General features: G+C 31.7%; 1 protein-coding gene across 4 annotated transcripts in view; it reads left to right on the top strand.

Annotated features, from left to right (window-relative positions):
• The window catches only part of LOC130890804 (voltage-dependent calcium channel subunit alpha-2/delta-3), a 54,316-nt gene that overhangs the window by 1,748 nt on the left and 30,443 nt on the right, over nt 1-22,125 (top strand). For all 4 annotated transcript variants that reach the window (XM_057795129.1, XM_057795128.1, XM_057795130.1 and 1 more), the window contains exons 2-11: nt 1,052-1,133; nt 2,810-3,046; nt 4,537-4,716; nt 8,070-8,226; nt 8,284-8,415; nt 8,532-8,791; nt 10,958-11,087; nt 12,259-12,441; nt 12,697-12,974; nt 17,253-17,336. In XM_057795129.1, coding sequence (XP_057651112.1) covers nt 1,052-1,133; nt 2,810-3,046; nt 4,537-4,716; nt 8,070-8,226; nt 8,284-8,415; nt 8,532-8,791; nt 10,958-11,087; nt 12,259-12,441; nt 12,697-12,974; nt 17,253-17,336 — 1,723 coding nt within the window. The remainder of the gene's footprint in view (nt 1-1,051; nt 1,134-2,809; nt 3,047-4,536; nt 4,717-8,069; nt 8,227-8,283; nt 8,416-8,531; nt 8,792-10,957; nt 11,088-12,258; nt 12,442-12,696; nt 12,975-17,252; nt 17,337-22,125) is intronic.

The following is a 22,125-nucleotide window of genomic DNA, read 5'->3' as shown; positions in this document are numbered from 1 at the left end:
TATAGATTATAAACTATGATTGTACATAAGAAATAGTTCGAACAATTTTGAATCAATGAAAATTCACTTTTCTTGCCCCCTTAGTCGTAATATATTTATAATAACACAGGCGTGACCTTTATTTTTAAAATGGAAATACCCATCCAATAATAGAAAAAATAGCCCCAACACGTACCACTTTTCAATAGCTTAATTTTCCCTGTTTACATAAGCAGGTAGATAGCTTTATAAAGGGGCGGTTAATACTTGAACTGTATTATTCAGTGGTAAGTGGTTCTTTGTTCATAGTGCAAAAAGTGATAAAGACGAAAATGTCGAATAAAACGCGCCGAACTTGCAAAATTGCTGACAAATTTTGTTATATTTGTGGAGAATTTATGGTGAAATCGCAAGGCCATTTTAAAAAAATGTGAAAAAAGCCTATTTCAGATATTTTGGTACTTTAATTGGAGACAATTGCTGGATGATGACAATTTTGCAAAAATCTCACCACAAAAGAACAAAAGAGCACGGAAGGCATTTGTTAGTGTAGTGAGGGGATTTTTGGGCAACAATATGGATCCAAACTACCAACAGTTAGTTGATGAACTTCTAGACGCATACAAATCCCTTGGTGCTCGAATGTCATTGAAAATTCATGTCCTCTATTCCTATCTGACATTTTTTCCCGAAAATTTGGGAGCTGTCAGGGATGAGCACGGTGAAAGGTTCCATCAAGATATTAGAACAATGGAAATTCGGTGTCAAGGACGATGGGATTCGGTCATGATGGGCGTTTAATTGGTTTTTAAAAAGAGAAAGTGCAACCAATCATAAGAGGAAAAAGTAGAGCTAATTGATATTTAAACTGATTATTAGTAAAGTTTTTGTTCTTAATAGATGTGAGGCAGATTTATTAGATGTAAACTATAAATATTATCAATATATACGATTTAAGAAACGTGAAATATATTTTTTATTACATATTGAATGTAACACAAAAACCTTACGTGTTACAATTATTAGTTGGTCTGTAATTTTTTCAAGCGGGTTTAGGATATGTCGGTTTCAGGGTAAAAAATTGGGCAACCAAGCTCGGAGGAGAATTATGGCATTTTGGAGATTTAGTAACAAGACAAAATAGAGTAAGAGATGTGAGTATTTTAAATAAAATTTGATGCTTAATTTCTATTTAAATTATCTATGATCGAAGCTCTTAAATATATCAATATTGCTAATGATAACAAATTATTACCTTTGAAGAATAAAGATAATAGATCAATTTCTTTGAAACGTATATAAATGCCTAATGGTGAGAGGGTATTTGCCGGTTCGTTATGGTGTTAATAATCGTGGAAATACCGAGTTGGCGAATAAAAAACACGTTCAAAAGCTATAGTGGATTTCAAAATCATTAAACTAGATTGAAATCCACGGAGTAAAAGAAGAGAAAAAAGCATATATAAAATGACTGAAAATAGAAAAAGATGGATTTGAAACAATAGCATAAACAGAATTGAAAAATAGACAGACATCTGATATTGATAATAAAGAATTATTCTAGAAGATTATAATATCCGGTGTCATACTGTATGACTAAAAGCTAAGCATTTCCGTGCCCATATTTATATATATAAAAGCAAGAAGGTTTCCGACAATTTATTAACAAAATTCATTGTTAAAACTTTAATCTAGAATTGTAGCAACGAGACTTGAAGACAAGATTAAAACGTCGGAAGAACAACAGGGGTAAAAGCATCAAAGGTCAGCGGGTATTGAAGAGGAATATAGAATAACAATATGATTAGTACACAGAAGAAGATAAGAATCTACAAAATATTCTGTTATCGCATATGCAACGGAAACAAGAGCCGAAACATCAACTATAACAAAAAATAATGAGTCATTAAGAACAATTGAGGGAGTGAAGCTCATAGTTAGAATAAGTCAGTAGAGTAGAGCTAGGTATTGTAGTGAGATAGTTTAGAGAATGAACACGAAGTTTTAGAGATCATGTCAAAATAATACCAGAAAACAGATCAGCAAAATGAATGAAAAATCAGAAACAAAACTCTTGGAGACCACTAAGAAGAAAATCGAAAATATGGTACCAGAAGTGGATCTCAGCGTTTAAGAAGAGCTCAAGAGGAAGTTAAATATTCGGAGCTATACCGAAGAGAGTGAAATTAAGAGAAAGAAGAAACTTTTGTAGATGGTTTCAATGGCAATAATTTGGTGAATCGATGAAGCCTTTTTAGTGGTTAGGTGCATTTGAGTTTAGCTTTATAAATGCACCAAGAAAATTGACACCTATTCACTAGTTTGCAAGGATTTAAACGTGATTGTTTATAAACTTCTGATGCTACACGCTATGATTACTCAAAAGAGGTAACATGGAAACATTGAAAAGACCAACATGTGTCTAAGAGAAATCTTTCTTTTTTTGGTAATACATTTTGGAACATAATACTAAGAAAACTAATGACAAAATATAACTTTGGGCACTTGAATTTACTATTCCACGCCTGTTTTATGTCAACCACCAAAAGAAAGCCTTCCTAAAAACCACCAAAATCTCAGCCCTGCAGAGGAAAGGATTTCCTGAATCAGAGCTACTCCAGAAATCGAGCAAAAGACAAATAGTTCTCTAAGAAGGGCTCCGAAATGTTGAATTAAAATCCATAACAACAAGTTAGATTCAAAGAAAGATAGTTTAGGTAGTTTTTCTCTGTTATCTTTACTTTATTTTGTAGAATGTTATACGTTTTACTAAGTTTTATAATAGGCTTCAAATTTAAATATAAAATAATATATTATTGGACTTTTTTAGAGTTTTAAAGAAACAAATCTCGTAGTTGAAGATGGTGAAGTACTACTACAAAATATTCACGAAAATATTTCTCATATGATGAAACAAAAAGTAGATGCCGTGAGAAGGATAATGGATCAGGCCGAGCAAATCGCCCAAGCACAGAAAGAAACAGATATTGATTTTAATTTTTCATTTTATAATGCCAAAAATTTAACTAATTCGCTAGATAATATTACTGAAGAAACATCTACTAAGGTAAAATTTTTGTAATACTACATTATCTTTAATCTTAGACATGTTATACACTAAAGTACACTAAAAAGTTTCAGTCTTCGCAAGTAAATTCTTATGAGTTTATTCAATATGACCCATCTTCATTTTTTTCACACTACTTGGTTGGACCGTCTGCTCGGTATTATTTCCTAGGGTTTCAATTTGCGCAGTTGGATTGAATTTATTGTACTATAGTATCGGTATTTTGGAAATATACATATTTTTGACACTTTAAGGATTTCTAAAATGATATACATTGCTCCAGTGAAAGCTGTAGTGCTATTACCTGTTTTAGTAGATTTTTATTTTGTTTGAGAAGATCGATTATTAATTTCCAAGAAAATTAAAAAATAAAAAAGGAAAGTAATGCCTCTGTTTTATTTTGAAAAATTGAATTCCTGTTTTTAAGAAAGTGATTCGAAAATCCCCACTGGTTGACGTTAGCTCTAATAGATGTTTTGTCACTACTTCAATTTCGCTGGGGACGATAAGAGGAGTAGCAGTTCTTGTAACCGTATAGTTTGAGTATCGATTATCACTAGAAGGTTTCTTCACAACCCTAAATATAAAAGAGAGTAACAGTGTGGATTCATATTTCACTTTACAATGTTATGTATATATAGATTTGGGGTCTCGTATACACTGCGACCCACAGGATCTATTGTGTCCTCCTTTCTTGCTGCGATACTGGAGAGCCCAGTGTTTACAGCTGATCCATTAATACCTCTCCTTTTAAAAAGTCTAGAATGTGAGATAACTTTAATTGCCAGAGATCTTCGTCTTCTATTTCAAGAGTTCTCAGTGTAGTACTCTGGAGTTCTTTAGTGTTTCACACTCCTCCTGTTAGAATTCGTGGATTGTTCTTACTTAGGTTGATACATTCAGCAGATCTACTCTGGTTATAGTTTCCCAGAAAAGTCTTTGCGTGTTTCAGCCCCTGTAAGTTGTCCCAATAATTGATTTTGCTCCTATCTACCTTCTTTTCCAGTGCTTTTTCCATTATTCTGTAGCTGATACCACAGAAGGGTTCGGATCCCATGAAGGGCTTGTCTGCCCCCGCTTTAGCGAGCTTATCAGCTATTTCATTTCCCTTCGCTCTCTCGGAATCCATTGCAAGGTTATTTTATTTTTCTTGCCTAGCTCGTTCAATTTTTCTAGGCAATTCCAAACAAGTTTGGATTTTATGATATTGTAGCTTTGTGCTCTAATGGCTGCTTGACAGGATGATGATCGCCTGTTTGCGATAGTTTATAGATTTTCGCTTGAAAACTGCTTGTGCGCTGCCCGGGCTTTCTGAGTGTTTTGTTCTGGGATCGTACACTCCTATTCCAGTTCCGTCTGCTGTTTTTGATCCGTCTGTATATCATTTACAATGTTACTTGTAATACTTGAAAGCAATATGTCTCATTGTCCCAAACAAATTTTTGAAATAATGCATGTATCTGAAATTTTATGTGATATTTATTTCTTAGGAACCTGAAGCAGAGGAACCTCAAGATGATTCTTTTTTATCTAACCGTTATCAAGAACAGCCGTATCATCAGTCGCTTCTTCAACAGGAGGAGATAGAGGGATACCAGAAAGATGAAGATAGTGAATCTTCTGAGGATCCTTTATCAAAAGATGAAGAGCTATTTGATTCCGATTTTGAGGTAAATAGAACTCAATGAAATGAAAAACTTATATATGAAAGCTATGCTAGCTTAATTTACGTGTACAGGTCAATTATTGACTTTTTAATTTGAAAGTATAACACTCTTCCAGAAAATGTTAGAAAACTGCATCATTTAGTTTGTAGCGATTAATTGCAGGTTAACTCATGATTTCGAGGAGAAAATAGGAAAAAGTGAACTTTCTGTGCCTACTGAACATTTGCTTGTGGGTGAAAAAACATTAACTCGAACCACGAGTTGCAACAAATAAAAACATTGGAACTGCAAAGAATTGTGGAAGCCATAGTTAACTCATATGGTTCAAGAGTTTCAATTTTGAATGATTACTTGGATAGGAAGAAAACTATTTGCCGTTTGCTCATATTCGACAACAAACACAGTCATGTAATAGTGGGTTTCTGTGCCAAAGACAACTAAAATCCACAGATCAAAAGGGTATCACATTACCAACACTCATTTAAAGTTGGGCTGCAACTTTAGGTAAAAAATTAATAGGTTATCACATTTTACCTGGAAATAGAAGGTTGAGTAACCATTTTCCGAATCGATGGATTGGTAGAGGTGCTCCGATTCATTGGCCTCCTCGGTCATACGATTTTAATCCCTTGGATTACACAGTTTGTTCGTATCTTAAAGAAAAATTTTTTGCTACAGAGGTAAATTCACCTGAAGAATTGAACGACCGTTTTGGATTAAAATTAAATGATGTTCAACTTTACTTTGCTTAATAAATCTACTATTGAAAAAGTTATGTTCAACACCACTTGGTACGAATCGTGTAACTAGCGCCCTCTATGAGACATAAAAATAAATTGAATGTCTCAGCTTCCAAAACATATTCGTATAAAATTTCAATACAATGTTGCCAGTAGTTGCGGCAAAATCGTAAATTTTTTTTAACGTTCTTAATCTGGAATACGGATGGCGTTACGAACATTTTTTTCGGAGCAAGCCCCAGATAATTTTCAGTTTTTTAACTTAGGCGGGATCACCTTTGTTGAAACACCCTGTATAAGAAATAAAATAATTTTTGATCCAAAAACCTGTGTACTGTTACTGTTAGGCTGACGAGTCTAGTGAATCGGTCAGTAGAAACTATTTCAAGTATTTCAACGTGCCCATTTCATTTAGATTGAAAATTAACGTCACTTTCTCACCTGATATTGTTCATAAATAAATGTTACTCGTTAAATGAATGCGATTTTTACCAAAACGCAGAACCAAAACAGACTTTGCCTCGTGAAGTTTAATAAAATAAACATTGAACTATCTTTTATGCAGCAGAAAATTCGTATTAACCAGAAAAATAAATATTTATCTTGATAATTTGTATTATCAAATATGAGTGTGCGTACCTATCGTTTTACACTATTTTTAAACTTAATAAAAATAGGAGTTATTGATTGATACATCAGGTAGTAATTAGTAACATATACACAAGAAATGTAATATTAGCTCTAGTATATTTGTAGTCTCGCTACATAATTTCTCACCATGTACCGGTTTCAACCGGTCCACGTCGTTTGGATTATCGCAATTTCTCGAAAAAAGTTCACATAACATGTATGAAATTCGGCAGATATAGCAATCGAAGCTTATCTTTATATTTATTTGAAAAATTACTGTTTTTTCTACCTTTAATGTGTTCCGGAACTTGATGCAAAAAATTCTAGAGCGAGAATAATGCTATGATGTAAAAAAATTTCTCATACGACCCCTCGTTTCTGATTTATAGGTCTTTAAAGTTGCGAAATCAGAAGTTATATTTAAATATATTTTAAGTGTATAAAGAGTTTTGATAAAATAATTTGAGATTTACATTTTATACTTGAGGAACTCGACGATGATGATGAAGAAATTATTAACACTGTCGACGCGCTGAGAAAACAAAAAGTTATGCTTTCTAGAGCAAATCTTTATATTTTTTAAATTTGCTGTGCTTCTATCCAAAATACTCTTTTGTATTTATTTCACAAGGTTAACCAAAAGTACTAATTGTTCTTTGTACATTTTTGTTTATGCAACTTTCTCAATTAATCAGGTTTGAAACAAATATCGGAAATTTTTTTGGTTATATTTCCGCGCTAGTGGCAACTAGTAGAAAAATATCTATTTAAGTGTGTCCTTTCAAACAGAGCATTTTTGTTTATTGTTCATTCAAACTAGAGTTTAACCTTTAGCTTAATCTTTAGTTTTATCTTAGGTTGTAAAATTAGTCGTGAAATGTAACTGACAGATAGAGTTACTTATGTATTTATAATATAGAAGGGAGTTAGGATTTATACGTATTCAGTGAATTTTTAAATAAATACACGCACAATTGGTGAATGAACTGTTCATCATCATCATCTATCAGCCATCTTCCATCCACTGCTGGATATCGGCCTCCTCTAGTTTAAACCATCTATCTCTATCTTGAGCTGTATGTATCCAATTTCCTACAATTTTCTTTACATCGTCACTCCATCTTGTTGGCGGCCTGCCTCTACTTCTCTTATCCATTCTTGGCCTCCACTCCAATATTCTTTTCGTCCATCTATTATCCGTCATTCGGGCTACATGGCCTGCCCATTTCCATTTCTTTTGGGCTGTTAATAGTTGTTAAATAGAAAGAAGAAACTGTTCATTCAAATATAAGGCCGATCTTAACTTTTTCTTAACCCTTTCACTGCGCATTGGTGGAGCGCCGTGGTTCTATCAGTACGCAAATACCTTGGATTTGCGAGTATACTTGTCTGGAGCAGCATAGCGCAAATCGATGGGTTTTGCGATAAAAAAATGACTCAAATTTCAAGGTTTCTTGATTTTCGTCAACAGACTTTACCTTTGGGATATGGCTAGAGTATAATTAAGAATACGTAAACTAGTATAATAAAATTGCTTATTATAAGCTCTTCTTTAAAACATAAAAATTTTTAGTTGTTAATTTTTCTTATTAAAAGTAATAAAGTAACTTTGATCTACCACAACAAGCTCAAAAGCGATCTATTGATTGAATTGAATTGTGTTGATTCTAGGCATGTGTTGATTGAATTTCAATCAACACATGCCTAGAATTGAAATGATTTCAACCAAACCAACTTTTTCACGTTTTCCACGAATCCGCAATAAGTTTCCCTTTAACTGACAGTTGTTTATAATCAATAATCGCTCTGATGTTCCAATCATTTGCTCTATTTTACTTCATTTATCATCAGTAATACTTTATCGTGGAAAGACAGATTACAGATCCTTGGTAGTTACTCTGAATATAAACATAATCCAAAAAAATCCAATAAATAATGAAAAAATGATAACAACAACAAATAAACTTGCAGAAAACTTTTTTTTAGATTACTGATGGTACTGAAAAAGGTCCTCAGGCTATACTTAATAAAACTCCAATTGATAAGTCAAAATTACCATTAATACGAAACAGAAATTTTTATGATATTCCTGTTAATATGAACGTTAGTGCCGTCCATGTACCTAGTAATGTTTACGAAAGATGTAAGTAATGCTCGTCATATAGTTTATAGTTTCATATAATCCTACTCAATTTTTTAGCAAAAGAAGTGATTGCTGGTATCAAATGGTCAGAGGAATTAGATAAAACTTTTAGATCGAATTATGAAATAGATCCAACTTTATCATGGCAATATTTTGGAAGCTCCACTGGTTTTATGAGACAATATCCAGGTGAGTGAACCATTATATCCTGCTAGTAATTTGATAAAATGTATAGGGAGTTCAATATATTTTTTGAGACCTAATCAGAATTGACATTAAGAATCATTATATTCGATTTTTTTTAGCCATGATATGGTCTCAAGAGCCCATAGACCTTTTTGATTGCCGTACAAGATCCTGGTATATTGAAGCTGCATCTTCGCCAAAAGATATTGTGATATTAGTAGATAGATCTGGATCTATGACTGGAATGAGAAGAGAAATTGCAAGACATGTTGTCCACAATATTTTAGACACTCTGGGAAATAATGATTACGTAAATATTTACACGTTCAGCAATACAACAGACTCCCTGGTTGAGTGTTTCGATGGTCAGCTCGTACAAGTAAGTGTCTATTGAAAATATACTCTACACTATCATTCTAGGGGCATAAACAGAAATGGTGGACAGTAAGAATATATACTTTGTCATTTTTAAATAATAGTGTTGCCTCCTTTTGAAATCCAGCTGATGTTCTGGTGAATAATTTTCTGTTTCTTTGACTTTACCCTGGGGGTTGGCTTTTATAATTGACTAATTGATAGTTTACCCAGAAATATATGGATTAGTTTTAGATTAGTTTTTCCTTCAAAAAATGTCTCTATTAAATTAGATTTCTTGTCAACAGTTGTTCAAGGATCATTTGCTGACAATAATATAAAGTAAAAAACAATAAGTTTTACGAATATGTTGATTTGAATTATTTCCAGAATTTTCAAATTTCACGACATGTGTATAATACACGAGTCCACAATTTTTTTGCGGATGTATTTTAATTAATTTATTCTAATTACATAAGCATATATATAAAAAGAAATGTAATTAGAATTTAAAAATATTTGCTCTTTATGAACAGTGATTTCACAAAGTTTGAATTGTGCGTCCAATAAACGTCGGTTTTCGCGCGCTATTAGTGTGGAAAGAAAAGTAAGAAGGCGTGTGAGCAGTGTTTATCGCACCCCTCATTGTGTACAACAGTTGGTGTTTGAAAATTACAGGAAAATAACGTCATTCATATCATTTTTCATTGTATAAATTTTTGCAACATGGCTACAAGAAGTTGTAAACGAGATGCTGACCCGTTTTGTTATATTTGAGGTCTATTTATTGAAGTGACAGGGAAAAAGTATGATTTAAGTATAAATTCTAAGATTTGCTAGGCATATCAAGCTTACTTTAATCTACCAGTCAAAAATCCAAGACAAAATATGGGCTCCAAAATTATCATGTAACTCTTGCAGATACAATATTGACGGTAAGTTAATTTTTCGTTTTTTATTCTATTAATTATCTTATAATAACATAAAATATTTTACGTTATATTACGTTTTATTGTAGGTTGATACCGACGTGAGAAAAGAGAAATGAAGTTTACAGTGCCGAGAATTTGGAGGGAACCCAGTGATAATCACACTTATTTTTGTTTTGTGAATCTACTCAGAGGTGGGATTTCGAAGAATACAACTTATCCTGACCTACCATCCACATCTGCTCCAATTCCACATACAGTATAGCAGTTAAGACAATGAAATTTAATTGATTCTGATGTTCGAATATCCCGTCAAAGAAAACTTGAAGAATTTTCTTGTTTCTTCAGTAAGAAGATGACCTCTATTTTTGCCATTACGTGAAAGTTCTATTTGAAGAAGTCGGTATTCCATGTCATACATCTGAATGGCGTCTTTTTATTGACAGTTCAACTAAAAGTCTGAAAGCTGTTCTACTACACAATAGGAATAAACTTCCATCTATTCCATTAGCATATTCCGTACATCACAGAGAAAATTAAAATATTAAAATATTAATTAAAATATTAAAATGCTATTTATTGTAATTAAATATACGTATGGAATACAAGTGGAAAGTTATTGGTGATTTCAAGATGGTGTGTTTTTTGACAGGAATGCAAGGTGGTTATACTAAACACTCCTGTTATCTATGCCTGTGGGATAGTAGAAACAATGCTACTCACTATCGACAAAAACATTGGCCTGCACATACTGAGCACGAAGTAGGAACATACAATGTTAAACGGGAAGCAATTGTTGATCTCAAAACTATATTAATACCACCATTGCATATTTAATTATTAAACAATTTGCAAAGGCTCTTAATCCTTAAGTTTTTCCTAAAGCTCTCAGAGGCGAAAATTAAAGATGTAATCTTTGTTGGTTCTCAATTGATAATCACGAATTTTTCTATCATGGAATGTAGAATGTCTCTTAAAATGCAAATGCAAATGCATAGTGGATTTGAGAGACGTTACCAAGGCCAGTATGCTGAAAGCATGATGGGAAACTATATTTGGGGGTTAATAAGAGAAACTTCTACCGAACACGACAGAAACAGTAAAAACAATTCATTTTTAAATTTCTTAACTCCATTTTATAACTTTTTAAACCTTTTAAAAAAGCTTTTAGACTAACTTCTTTCAAACTTTGGTAGACCTCAAAAATAAAGATGATTATACTATTATTAATTTCAATAAACAAATTTTTATCATTATTTTAGGCAAACTTAGCCAATGTTCGTGTACTAAAAGAGAGTATGAGTGATTTTAAAACAGAACAAATCGCAAATTTTTCTTCAGCTCTCATAACTGCTTTTGAGTTGCTTCAAGATTATAGAATCAACAAAAAAGGTAAGTAACGTTACACATGCTATTTAGAATTATGTATTTTGTATGTTAGCTCAAATTTCAAGACTACGCCTTCACAAGATATTTTTGCAGCATCGATAACTGTTTTCTATTTCTTTCTGTCCTTCATCTGTTTCTTCCACTCCCGTACTCTCAAACTGTTCATATCCTGTACAATCTATTCTTTCCATCTACTTTTTTACCTTTCCGGCAATTTTTTATCCTTCGGGTTCCATTCTGTAATTTTCTGTTTCCGGTTTATGAACTTCCCATATATTTTGTAACTTCTTGAGCCATTCTCAATCTTTTTCCACCTCTCTTACAATATTTTCTAATGGACCAGAAATGGTTGAAACATATATATAGAATGACAGTAGATCAAGACCAAGGAAAGTTGGAGGAAATTAGTAGAGATTGGAGAACTATGGGAATTAGTGGCTGGCAAAATGAGACAAACAGAAAAAAATTATGAAACGAAATGGTGAAAGAGCTCGAAGTTGAGAGTCGAGAGGCAGATAGGCTTTTAGGATGTTTCAGATTTAATTAATGCAAAATAAGTTTTTAGAAATGCTGTAGCCTATCGAGGGTTTGAACTAAATTGAAACTTAATAGAGAAATTGCATGTTGACTTCTAAGATTCAGTATTTGGTTAAGCGATTAACAGCTAAGCATTACCTACATGAAAATCTCATTTTTTTTAATTCTAATACATACAAGGAAATGATTCGAGTTCATTTAAATATATATTTGGGTAGAAAAGATACTTTACGCTACTTTGGAAAGTTTTAGAAAATTCTTGGTCATATAAAGAAAAATAAACAGGCAAAGATTCCAAGAGTTGTTCTTATTTTTTCAAATTGCCAAGTGGAAGAGGATACTTGATAAGCAATTTTTCATCCATTGTAAAATAAAAATGACTGAGAAACTGGAGCGCTATAAGTGGAATGCAAATTACGAACTTAGTGGGACATTCGATTGAAAAATGAAAAAATGTTATAATGTAAACATATACTTTCGAAAACCATAAGAGCTTTTTGGTAACTTTCAGTTATTTTACAAAAGAAAAACTTGAATCAATCTTATAGAAGCTCCTACTGAAAATAAAACAAGATTAAAAATTTTCATTGATTTGATATTTAATTTCAATGTGAAAGATACTCAAATTTTGTTTTAGGGGCCAGGTGTAACCAAGCTATAATGCTAATAACTGATGGTGTTCAATACAACTATAAAGAAATTTTTGAGAAATATAATTGGGAGAATTTACCTTTTATGAATGTGAGAGTTTTTACGTACCTTATAGGAAGGGAGGTATCTGATGTTAGAGAAGTTAAGTGGATGGCTTGTGCAAATCAAGGTATCGTTTTTTTTCTAAATAATATTGTCTAGATAGAATATGTATTTTTGTTGGTAATGTAATCAATTGGTTACTATAACATAGTTCCATTTAATTAAATTGTCTTATAATAAACGAAACTGATTTTGCAAAAGAAGTTGCCAACATCATCTCATTAAATAACGCATATTTTTGAGATTTATAATAGTTCTTGACTTAATTTCCCTTGTTTACATAACATCGAGTATTTTTTATCAATCGCAACTATTTTTTTAGGATATTATGTACATTTAAGTACATACGCAGAAGTACGAGAAGAAGTTTTGAATTACATACCTGTTATGGCAAGACCTATGGTCTTAAATCCGACCCAAAAACCTAATCCTACATGGAGTCCCGTCTATGCTGATGTAACAGATCCAAAACTGACAAATTGGTTGTGGATAAATAGGGAAAGAAATCGACAAAGGGAGAGATTCATGGGGTATAGAAAGTTGAAACATATGCTTTCTTCCGGTCACTTGGATAGAACATTTGTTCATCAACAAAAGATAGTAAGTTTTCTGCACAACAATCATAAATATGAACTACTGTCAAGTTTTTCATGTTCCTCTCTACAAATTATAATACAACGTTAATGAAATAATTGAGTTGATAAATTTCTATGCTTTGTGCAAAAATCATATATTGATGTAATGTTTATGTAATTCCAGGAAAGTAGAGCGTCGATTATTCGAATTCATATTGTCAGAGGTGGTTCGGATAATCGAAATTTTTATTATTTTTTTATATATGATAAGGAGAAGATCTAAAGCAACAATTATGAGAAAAAAAAGTTTGTTTATTTTATAACCTAATTCCCAGGCAGGAGGCTCTTACTCAGGAAGTGGTTTTCGGCCTTAAAATATTTAAATAACTGGTACTGAACAATAAATATTAAAATGGATGCCACCAGCTTTTTAACAAACGATGTTAACAATTAAAAAAAAGGCGGAAAAGCTAGAAACATCTAAATGAAGTAAACTAAAACTATCACTGGGCATGATTTTCTAAATTAATATTTATTGCCAAGAACAATAAAAAAGTTTATTGAGAAAATAATAAATTCGCATATCTAAAAGAACACAACGGATAAAAGCAGGATGTTTTCCCCTCCGCACACCCTCGAAAATTTTAAATAAGAAAGGGGCACTTTGTTGAAAAGGGATTTTAGTCGTCTACTCTATATAAATGCAGCAATATAAAAATTTTTGCTGCAATTTGGTACAATAATGACTAAGAAAATTAATTTTTAAGATGTAAAATTTTTATAACGTATCTATCAGACTTCTTTACGTAGAATAAGGATAATAATATCGCATAATATTTATAATATATTTTTCAATGTACTTTACAATTAAATTAAATGTTCAAAATGATCACCGTTCGCTTCTTGACAATAAACGAGGCGATTTTGGAATTCTCGTACATTTTGGTAAGACCTCGGGTGAAATCATGTAAATTTCTTCCGTTATCCTTACTTATAAATCAGCAATATTGTCTGGTCTGTTTCGTGACACTTGAATTGTAAAAAATATGGAAAAACCAGGTAGAAATGTTCAATTTACTGAAGAAAAAAATTAGATGTACACCTAGAGATTGAGGAAAATCCGCATAAGACAACAATTTATTTTGAGAGTTTCGATTAAAGAAAAATACCACCCTTACAAAGTTCAGTTGGTTTAGGAGTTAAATGAAGGTGATCCTGACAGAAGGCATGAATGTTGTAAATTGATAATGAACAGATTTGTAGTTCATAAACAAAATAGTTTTTTCTGAGCGACATTTAAACGGAACGGTTAATAAACAGAACTGTAGATATTTGAGAAGAGAAAATCCTCACTGGGTGTATGAGGCTCATACTCTTCTTCTTTCTTTAATGTAAGCAAAATGCTTGTTTTTCCTCATATTCTCTGCTGTTTAATTATTAGTGAGGTTGTCGCTCCATCTCTTGCTCTGTCGAAAAGTGTTTTCCAACGATCCTGCGCATTATTTTCATTTCGGTGATTTCTAATATTCTCTTTGTGTTGGATGTGTCTGGTTTGGTTTCCGCTATGTATGTTCATATAGGACGGATGAAATCCTTGAAGATTCGGGATTTGGTCTCGATTCCGATATGTTTGTTTCGGAAAATAGTATCGTTCAGGTAAGCTGATGTTCGTGGTGCTTTTGCCGCTTGGTTTCTTACCTCCGCTTCGATATCACCATATCTGCATCTCATAGGTGGTTCTAAGGTGGACATGCATTTCGTTTTTGCTGCAGATATCTTTTAAGCTTTTTGTCGTTGTGTTGAATTCGAATAGTAATCTCTGTAGGTCATCTTCGTTTTCTGCAATCAGAACAGCATTGACGTCTTTGTTCTTCATTTTTATACTCACACTCAATATCCTAAAAAAGTGACGTTTGGGCTGGTATCATTAAAAATAAAATTATTGGCCACTATTTTTTTGAGGGCACAGTTAATGGTGAGGTTTATCTAGATTTTTTTATTAATTTCTTAGTGCCTGTATATCAAAGACTTTTTCCTGATGTTAATGATCCAAATTAGGTAGATCGATGTATTTACTACCAACAAGACGGAACTCCACCGCATTTTGCACGTACAGTTAAACAAGGTTTTCCCGAATAGGTCGATTGGAAGACATGGACGATCGAATGGACGGCTAGATCCCCCGGTTTTTAACTCCTCTCGATTACCTCTTATGGGGTTATTTGCAATCCAAAGTATATTTTAATAGATCAGACAATATTGCTGATTTTAAAGTTAGGATAACGGAAGAAATTAAACAAAGAAAGAATGGTGGTCATTTTGAACATTTAATTTAATTGTAAAGTACATTGAAAAATACATTCTAAACATTATACGACATTATTATCTGCATTCTAAATTCAATTCAATATCTAAATTTTACATCTTAAAAAATAATTTTCTTAGTTATGATTGCACCAAATTAAAAAAAAGCTTTATATTGCTGAACAGAGGACTAAAGTCCATTTTCAACAAGGTGCCACACGACTCCCTTTCTTATTTAAAATTTTCTAAGGGGGTGCTTATAAATCAGAAGGGGTGCTGGAGGGGAAAAATATTTTCATATGTTAATTTGAGAATAAAAATCGACCTGTTTCTGTATTTGGTAATTTTATAGTTTCGCGGTCCCCTCGTTTTTTGGTTTTAGAAAATCGAAAATCCACCCGATTTCGATGAATTTTTTTTTAAATCGGATTTACGGAAAAATGAAAACTTTTATTGGTTTTAAATGTTCATGAAAATGCACTCATTCACGTATAATTCTTGATAACTTTTTTCCAAATAATTAAATGAAGTTGTTATATATTTTTTTAATAATCTACAAAAAACGAACAAATTGAAAAAAATTATTCAAAAATGTTGATTCAAAGAGAATTGTAAATGGGTTCGAGGGCCGGGGGGTTGTGTTTTTCAGACCAAATGTGAACATTTGCTCTGAATTCTTAGCACCCCCCGCCTTAACCTAATCTAACCTAACCTAACCAATATAAGTTTTAATTTTTTTATTCACATATTTTTTTCATAAATCCGCCGTGAAAACGAAGATTAAAAAAATGCATCAAAATTGGATGATTTTTCGATTTTCTAGAGCTAAAAAACCTGATATTTTTTCACATGGTACATAAATACGGTAAAATTGAATTTATTCCACACATATGAACCGCATTGTATATATTAAAGATAAGACTGAGACTTATGTATGGAAATCCGAGATGGTTGCAGCCCTCAACTGAATTCCCAGATGTTAGACTTGAGTAATATTTGTTTGTTTGAGTCCTTTGGGTGGAATGAGGAAGGAAACGGAAACAGGAATGGAAATTATTGAAAAAGGAACATATAAAAAAACCGAATTTATATTTTTTAAAATACAACCAAAAAGAATTCGGTTCTAATCTATTCGTTCTGTTCCCCAAATAAATAGAAAATTTGAATTTATATGAAAACTATCATAGAAAATTTGCTTAAACCATAATATAAGGAAATCTATAAAGATAACTGGAATTTTTGTAAGCACGATAAAAAATTAAAGAAAAACTTACCCAAATATAACGTATAAAATTACCACAATTTTATTAAAATTTACTTTGATTTAAAATGTGGATGTAGGAAGAATTCAAATACATTCTGATATTTTATTGAATTTTTCTAATGAAGTGGGAATATTCAAAATATTAGAAGAAAAACGTAACAATTCAGCTACATCTACATAATGAAAAAAAACAAAATATGTATTTATGTGTATGCAAAAAAAATCAATTTGTGTTCAATCAAAGGTTTAAGAAAATTAATGATAGTGGTATAAAGAATGTCTTAATACTTGTCTGCTTCAATGTTAATGACATGTTTTAACACAAATGCGGAATATTCCTCACAACGGTTTGAAACTGGTAAGCTATCCAACCAGTCTAATGAACGGAAAGGGATTCACAAAAACAAATGTAATTCAATGTCTAATTTCATAACACACACCAGATACAAATATGTAACGAACCAGTTTTTGAGAAGTAATTAATGATGGCTTTCGTTATAGACATTCTGAGAATAATAATCTTATTTTTGTTTAATTTCATTCAAAATAACAAAAGCCGGTTCCTATAATTTACGTTTTGATAATCGACGCTCTACTGTACATGTCAGATACAAATATACAGTGAAGTTGTTATACTGTTATACTATGAATTGTTTTTTCTCAATTTTTTTGGTTTCACTTTTTACTTTCATAACAAGTTGTTACATTTAATATTGTTTTATTTATTGTGTTTAGCATCAAGACAACTACGGTGATACTCAAATATATCATCTCATGACATCGGTCTCATTGCCAGTTTATGATAAAAAACCTCGTCAGGTAAGTGACAGAAACCATTAAATTTTATATATATATATACACAAAAAATAATTAATAAATAATAATGATGCTGGTAGTTTGTGTAAACGTTAAAGTGATACTGATAATTTTTTTTATATATGTATATAAAAAAATGAACTTACTACAAAAAATGGGCAGAAATCCTGTGTCACAAAGGTGACAATTTTGATTTATCTGTTTTTTATTATCTAAATAAATATATATAAATGGTTGATCACTTCAGATATGTGCTGTGAAAATAATCCTCTCATAAAATCTAATATCTTTATCTTCAGATTATTTATATAACCCATTTCAAAAATGTCTTCTAAATTTCAAAATGAATACATTTATTACACTTTGATTATGACAGCGTTCTTTCCATTTGTATTTTTTTGTGTTGGCAAGTAAGACTGACCTTAAAGTAAATAATGCTTGAAATGAGAATTTGCTAATTATTCTGGAGATAGCTTGAGATAGAGCAAGACGAAGTGCAATGAAACGCACGATGAAATATTCAAATATATCGATCAAAATGTTATGAAGCTCATCTGAACCATTCGTGTAAGATCTCGTCATTTATTTGTTTGATACTATTTGTATAACATACTAGTTCAATTCTATGTACCTATTCATCTAATTAATTGACTGGAGCGCTTTTATAAAACAAACTTTTCGACTTCGACAGAGATGATTCTAATATTTTGTAACTTTCTACTAGTATTGGACTTATTAATTTCTCCCTCTTTTACTACGGCCAATAGTGAATATAGTATCCTTGAGAAAGTGTGTGGTAAGAGATATAAAGGTTAGTTTTGGTCAGTAGCAATTAAGATGCAATGGTACAATCCTAGTATAATGCAATATTTTGACCTTAGTCCCAGAGCTGGCTATAAAAAACAGGGTCAATAATTTGCGCGCCATTTCTGCTTGTAAACTAATGGCCCCAGCTTAGTACATCACCAAATGCCACTTCTTAAGGTCAACATAGGTCAGATATGAAAATGCAAGCTGGTTTTCCTGAACAGAAAAATTGGCTGAAGAAGTGCGCGCGCGAAACCTTTTGTAACGTGCGGTTTAAACCTCAAATAAGAGCGGTGTAATAGTGCAAGAAGTCTTGCAGGCCGGAAAATCCTCGTAAGAAGTGATCGTAAGTGTCGGAAAACTCATCTGAAAAACCTCATAACGTGCGCGCGCGAATTGTTTTTATTAGGTTTTTGGAGTCTCAACTAACAGCGATGTGATAGCGCAAGAAGTTTTGCAGGCCGAAAAACCTCTGAAAAAAATTGAAGAAAATCGGCTTAATGGAAAATTATTTTTGATGTCTCCATTCAGAATATCTGTTTAACCTACCGAAATGTGTTAAAGTATTTACTAATTATTCTAATCCGCGCATTTGTTTTTCAGTAACAACAAATCAAAAAATATTAATAGTTATCGAATCAAATAACATCGTATGATAAACTATTTTATTTTGTGATTTTTGAAATTTTTTCGGCACTTTCGATTACTTTTTACGAGGGCTCTCCGGCCTGCAAAACTTTTTGCGCCATTACACCGTTCTTATTTGAGGTTTAAACCCCACGTTACAAAAGGTTTCACAATTCACACAATTTTTCCATTCGGCTCCGACCTGTGCTGACCTTAAGAAGTGGCGTCTGGTGATTTACTAAGCTGGGACCGACAATTTACAAGCTGAAAAGGTTGGTAAGTCTCTGATATTTGATTATTTTACACATTACGGCAATTTGACCGATAAGTGAAGTATTGCGTTGAAAGAAACACTCAAAATACCATTTCTCTGTTGTTTCACTTATACAATGTGAACAGCGAAGTTGAAAGTTGGTAGTTATATCAATCTGTAATTTGGTCATCTCCATAACAAAAAAAAGTTCAGGGGAGTCGATTATCTATCATTCATAGGGAAATTGTAATAGGATCCAAATCTTTCCTTGTTAATGTGCCAAAATAATAGGTAGGTGTTCAGTCAAGAATAATCAATAACAACATCTCTTGTAACTGACATTTATTTCAGGTTGGGTAAACTTTACAGTCGAGTGACTTCCTTAGGCTCGCACATGATGTCATTATTCCCCAAGGATCCGTTATTTCTTTCCACGTAGACTTCTTTGTTAGCACTCAAGTGAACCAAAATATTTTAGTAAAAAATAAATCGATCGTTTTTGTCCCAATCCATAATATTTCGTCAGTAAGTTTTTCACATCGAGGAGTTTTAGGGACTCTATCGCAGTATCTGCAGTTACACCATCAAGCCTACTGCACATAATATTCCCTCTATTGTTCACCACCTAGCTCCTAGCTTATTTTTGTAAAAGACCTCCCTTGCACTAACGGTTTTTTGTTACAAAAAATCTTTTCGTAGAGACGAATTTTAAAAAAGTTCAATCCATTGTGCAGGTGATTTGAATGGATTGAAGCGATTTTGTCTATTGTAAGCTTAAAAACAATTAAAATTTCAGCTACAAATGTTTCATGTACTGCAGGATCCACGAGAGTCTCTGGATTGATGAATTTTCATGAATTAGAAAGTTTTATAACTCCTAAAACGCACGGATTTGCAAGTTTTGCTATGATTTCTCGGTGACAAATGATGAACTCAATATAATTAAAAGGGCGACACAATTAAACTTGGTTTATTATCACGCACATGTCTAAATTGATTGATATTTTGTATATTTGTACTAAAAGGATATTCTCCCATTTATTTAGATAATACCAGTTTATGAACCAACTTAACAAAAACAGAACTGTATAAATATACATTTTCAATTTGAATACGATGTTGGACAATAAGTACAAAGATTATTTCAAGTTTTTTTTTCTTGTAAATGTCATTCCTCTCCCATCATATTTAAATGACAGGTATAGCTTTTCAAATGTGCTTGTGATATATCATTAGAAATATCTCTTGATAATCACTGACATGTTTTTACATTATAAACAAGCAAAATAACATTTTTGACTAAAGAATGAAGGGGCTTTTCAACCAATATTATCATTTCTTTTACTCCCCGTTTATTTTTGAGTGTTTTTGTATAATGAGAATTTACATTAAAATTAATTATAATCTAGTTTGATTTATGTTTCTAGATGTTCTTAATTTTAGATCTTTTCTGATTTAATTTTTTTTAAAACAAATGAAAATTTCATGTTTCGACTTCTTTCAGTCTATAAAATTATATCTAATTTGATTTGACTTGTTTCTAAAATAAAATTTATTCAATTTCCAAAAAAAAATGTGATTATGAGGAAAATAAATGAATTATTTTGCAGTTTTGTCTTTGTATCATGAAGGTTCATTATACATAACAAAAAATTTTCTATTTATACCATATAAATGTGTCTGCAGAATATAACAGAAAATATCCAAATCAACGAAGCTGTTTGGATAGAAGTAACACGCGAGGTATTCATACAGAAACTAATAATCATATAGAAACAATTTAACAAATTTTAGATCAATTTTAGAGCAGTACAAGCTGCCAGATTATAATTAGATCAACTAGTGCCATAATATTTAAAGCAGTCCATGTGTGTATTGTTCTTAGATTTCTAGGTAATGCTAGTGAGTTGTATAAAATTAGTTATAGATATTAATACTTTATACTAACCTATATATAGACGTTTTTGTATTTAGACAATTATTGACCTTGTAAATTTTTTATTTTATGTAAGTAAAAATAGATTCTAGGAGTACCCTTTATATTGTCATCAGGACAGAAAGGTTTAATGTAGAGTACGAGTCAAAGTCAAAAACTCGCACACAAAAAACAAAGGAAAGATGAAGCTTTAGTTATAGGTACAAAAACTTGAATTTTTTTTCTCTCGTGGAGACTTTTAACACTAAGTTAATAATGTAAATAATATTCGACTTCGTTTGCATACATAATTATTTGAAGCAGCAAATTTATTTGCTCATTTTAAATTTAATTTTTAAATTCGTCATAGTTGGTTAAAAAAATCAGAAGGTGTATTACAAATTCTATGTGTTTTAATGCATCTGATGTACAAAATTTTCATTTCGTTAATAGAATATGTACTTTGCTATTCTTCCCTTTTGTATCTTCAGGTTATAAATAAAATAATACCTAAATATTCGCCGTTGCAACTAGTTCAAGTGACTGATAATATTGATGTTTTAAAACAACAAATTTTTGCGAAATGTAGGTCTGTTTCCGAAAAGATAGTTGACAAAGTATCAAGGAGTATCATAATAGGATGTTTTACATCCAAGAAGTAAATCGGGGTCATTTTAAGCAACTTTTAGAAGTAGACAATGATTTTTGATTTGTTACTAAAATTTACTTTCACTGATTTAATCCATGAACATAAACAATATTGGTATACAGTGGCCACCTCTGTGACGATTGCATCACCTCTATTAGGCCAGTTTGCAGCCCCAAAAATTCAGTTTCCATTTTTCACCAGTTTATGTATAATAACCCCAAGAATACAGACGGAGAAGAACTTTCAATTGATATAGTTTATTCACCAGTTTTAAACAGTATGTAGGGTAAAGCAAATAATATCGAAATATAAATATGATTGATAGCATAGTTCGTTAACCATTTTAAATGAAATACGATTAATAACTAGAATAAAAGTACTAATAGAATAAAACTACTACAGAAAGAAAAGTGAATCATGACCTAATACCCCAAGGTTTCAATCGATTTTGAGATAAGTGCTTGTAGCCAAATTTTATACATACAAGAAAGAATGTTGTTTTTAGATACGCAAATTCTTACTAGACTTAGTAGCGCTGGAT

Source organism: Diorhabda carinulata, chromosome 2, assembly GCF_026250575.1.
Source record: "Diorhabda carinulata isolate Delta chromosome 2, icDioCari1.1, whole genome shotgun sequence".
Taxonomy (NCBI): domain Eukaryota; kingdom Metazoa; phylum Arthropoda; class Insecta; order Coleoptera; family Chrysomelidae; genus Diorhabda; species Diorhabda carinulata.
Note: the sequence above shows the minus strand (reverse complement) of the source record. Positions and strands in the feature narration are given on the sequence as shown.